Below are 3,948 nucleotides of genomic sequence, written 5' to 3' on the forward strand. Positions count from 1 at the left end.
ACACGTTATGCCTATGTTTGCAAGGCCCACTCTGATCTGAGTGTGACATGCAACTCATGTGCATGAATTCACATGCGCGCGTGCACACACACACACACACAGACACACACACACACACACACGGTCTGTTTTTTTTTTTGTGTTAAAACAGACCAGCCTTTGGAGACCGGAAACACTACAGGTAGGAGACGTGAGGTCAACAAAACCGAAGGGTTAATAAGGTAACAGCAGGGGGAAGAGCCCTTTCTTGTAAGGCCCCCCAGCTTTGGAATAATCTTTTAGAATGCGTCCGGGACTCTGACACAGTCTCAATTTTTAAGTCACACAATCTGCATTGCACATGCCATGAATTTGATTGTAAAGAAAGCCATGGATCAAACACCTGGACCGGAGGACATCAGATCAAAGGCCAGAAAGATATCTGGATATTTCAGATCCAGCACAACTGCCACAGAAACACTGTTCCAAATGCAAGGGCAGATGGGTAGGCCTACACTTACGATTATTCAGGAAGTAGAGACCTGCTGGAACAGCACGTTTGCCATGCTGCAGAGATTGTACCAGCAAAGAGAACCAGTTGGTGCTGCTTATAGTCACACTGAAGACACATGTGACACCTTTGACTTCAGAAGAATACCACACCATTAATGAGTGTCTGGGTGTGTTATCTACCTTCAATGAAGCAACCACTGAGTTATCAGAGGAACGGAGAGTGTCAGGATTCAAAGTCATTCCGCTGTGACATGCCTTAAATACAAAGCAGTCACAAGCACAGAATGCAAAGGCAGTAAAATTGTGCAGCAACCTGGTGAGACTGCTAAATGAAAGGGTGTCTTCCTATGAAACAATGAGCATCACGACACTGGACACTCTTTTAGACCCACAATATAAAACTGTGAGATTCTGTAGCCCAGTCTAATGCTCAAGCTGCTGTAAAATGGCTAACAGGACACATGTAATAAGGATGGCACATGTAATAAGCACATGTAATAAGGAGTCAAGAACCACAAAACACTCCATCTACTTCCACTGGCACCAGTCAGCCACTGGTAGGAGCACCAGTAGTCTCATACAGTACTACACCTCCCTAGATACAGTACTAGGTACTCCCTGTGACACTTTGTTGTTACTTATAACTTTGTCGTAAAAATGGCTATATGTATTGCAAAATGTTTTAAGAAATATTTGACTATTCTGCTTCTAAATTCTTTCAGGTGAAGGGCTGTGGGATTTATTGGACAGCCATGTGGTAGAAACCAGGAGAGTGAGAAATGCCACTGCAGATGCCACTGTTGGTGTTCAGAGGTACCTCAGTGATCCACTAATACCAAGGACTGAGGATCCCGTGAGTTTCTGGGCATCACAGAAAAATGTTTATCCCCACCTTTATCGTCTTGCACTGGAGTTTTTACACACGCCGACCTCCTCTGTCCCATGTGAACGGATATTTTCAAAGGCTGGAGAAGTTGTGACTAAAAAAGAAACCAACTGAACCCCAGAACAGTGGAAAAAGTTTTATTCCTAAATAAAAACTGAATTACACATGTACATAACCACATCCATTAAATTATGTGACCATTGCCCCTACACAAGCACCTTCACTCCATACAAGAGCATAAAGTTCTTTCATACAATAGTTTCCTTCATATAACCCATACAGCAAATCTACATGAGCCTTGCCTAGGGAAAAAAGTCAAGGGACTAGTGATACAAACTCAGCTTGGTAGAATGTGAATAATATATTTTTATAAGTCAATAATATAATCAAAAACATGGTGAAGGGAAACAAGCAACAATGTGCAATTAGAGTTATAACAGTGTGCCTTATCAAGATACAGTCTGAGTGTATTATATATTAATTAAAAATATATTACAGTGTAATGTCTTTTAATATATTACATTATCCAGACATCAAGTATTCTGCCATTTGTTTTATCTGTATTTTTTATTTTTTTATTTTTACCTCAAATGTCATGTTAATGCACTGGAACAGTTTTAAGAGCTGTAATTTTTTTAGAGCCCCTCGTCCACTAAATACACAAAGCACTTTCAGGTTTTGGCCACCAGATGCCGCTAATGTCCACTGTGTTATGAAGCTCTGAGTAATTAATCTTTTTTTAATACAGTTTGGAAAAAGGCTTCAGTGCTTCAGAAAGCCTCGGTTTGCCATCACTATCCAACTCCAAACACTGCTACCCACGCTGTTGCACTGAGGTTAGCCAAACTGCATTAACCGCATTAACTGCATCATCCAAGGACCCCAGGGTGCCCCTATATATGCCTGATTCACCAGGTCTCGGCCAGCTCCCTAATTGCCTGTCTCCTCCCAGTTGGAAACCAAACCAGACCAAACCGTAGCACCGTGTCTGGGACAACTAAGCCAGTACATGTGTGAATACTGCCTTCAATTTTTTTAAATAGTTGTCTGTCGAAGGTTGACAGAGCTCTGTGTCTGGGCCCTGATGAAACCTAAATGTCATAGTAGGAAGTAAAAGATCCCTCAGACAGCACAAGAATGAGCCCAAGAGAGGACTGTGACTCAGAGGGTAATCCTGCATCATCCATTAGGGAATTACATTACATAGGCAAAGGGACTCTTTATGTAATTACATCTTGTAAATACTTGTAAGTTTTTATTTAACAGTTGCACTGTGATGTACAAAAATACATAATTTTTTATTTAAAAGCTAATTTTTTTATCACCAAAAACTAGTATGACATCACTGCATGAAGTAAGCAGGTCCCGTCTGTGATCATTTCCTGTTCATGAACTGCTGTATGAAGTCGATGGGTAGTGGGAAGATGATGGTGGAGTTCCTCTCTGTGGCGATGGTGCTGAGTGTCTGGAGGTAGCGGAGCTGCAATGCTGAAGGAGACTCTGCGATTACCATGGAGGCCTCCTTCAAGGCCCGCGAGGCGTTCATCTCACCCTCCGCTGCTATAACCTACAGCCAGAAGAGAGAGGAGAGGGAAGGAGAGGTGAGGAGAGGAGAGGGGAGGAGAGGTGAGGAGAGGAGAGGAGAGGGGAGGAGAGGGGAGGAGAGGAGAGGAGAGGAGAGGAGAGGAGAGGGGAGGTGAGGGGAGGGGAGGAGAGGAGAGGGGAGGAGAAGAGGGGAGGAGAGGAGAGGAGAGGAGAGGAGAGGAGAGGGGAGGTGAGGGGAGGGGAGGAGAGGAGAGGGGAGGGGAGGGGAGGGGAGGAGAGGAGAGGGGAGGGGAGGGGAGGGGAGGGGAGGGGAGGGGAGGGGAGGAGAGGTGAGCAGAGGAGAGGAGAGGAAAAGAGAGGAGAGGGGAGGAGAAGAGAGGAGAGGTGAGGGGAGGAGAGGGGAGGGGAGATACGAAGGGCACGTCTGCTCCACTGTGCATAGCAACATGCTTAGTCAGCTCCAGTTGTTATAGCAACATGCTGAGTCATCATCCCAGTTGTCATAGTTACTGTGCTACTGTGATTTGCACTTATCATGTTAGGTTTGATTGTGGTGTGTTGAGGGGCTAGTAGGTCAGTCCACCTTAAATTCACTTGATTTCACTTTGATGTGAGTTCCTCCAAAGCTATAAACAGTTTTGAATGGGATGATGGTTACTGGTACTGCTGCTAATGTTGTGAAACAGGACTGTATTTATGCTGATCTGAACTGAAAGTGCTGATGTGAAATCTGCACAGCTGATTTCTGGGAAGGGGAAGTGTTTTCTCATAAGAGGAAGTGTGTTCTGGTAAGGGGTCGTGTGTTCTGGTAACATAGGCGGAGCCAAAGCAGGGGCCGGGGGGGCACTGGACCCCCCTGAATTCTGATTGGCCACCCCAAGTGCCCCCCCAGATGACTGACGTGTCACCGCATCGCACATCTTGTTGAGAGCCTGTTGCGTTTTGTAATCGGTAATAATACTCAATGCTCAATTTCATTTAGCACATGCAAGCAGCAGGCACGACGGAGAAATATTTTCAAACGA

General features: G+C 44.9%; 1 protein-coding gene across 1 annotated transcript in view; it reads right to left on the reverse strand.

Annotated features, from left to right (window-relative positions):
- Positions 1-1,611: 1,611 nt before the first annotated feature.
- Positions 1,612-3,948, reverse strand: part of stoml3a (stomatin (EPB72)-like 3a) — a 7,573-nt gene continuing 5,236 nt past the window's right edge. Inside the window, exon 7 of the mRNA XM_076975765.1 lies at positions 1,612-2,945. Within this exon, the coding sequence (XP_076831880.1) occupies positions 2,754-2,945 (192 nt within the window). The 3' untranslated portion in view covers positions 1,612-2,753. The remainder of the gene's footprint in view (positions 2,946-3,948) is intronic.

The sequence above is a fragment of the Brachyhypopomus gauderio genome, chromosome 16 (genome assembly GCF_052324685.1).
Source record: "Brachyhypopomus gauderio isolate BG-103 chromosome 16, BGAUD_0.2, whole genome shotgun sequence".
Taxonomy (NCBI): Eukaryota; Metazoa; Chordata; class Actinopteri; order Gymnotiformes; family Hypopomidae; genus Brachyhypopomus; species Brachyhypopomus gauderio.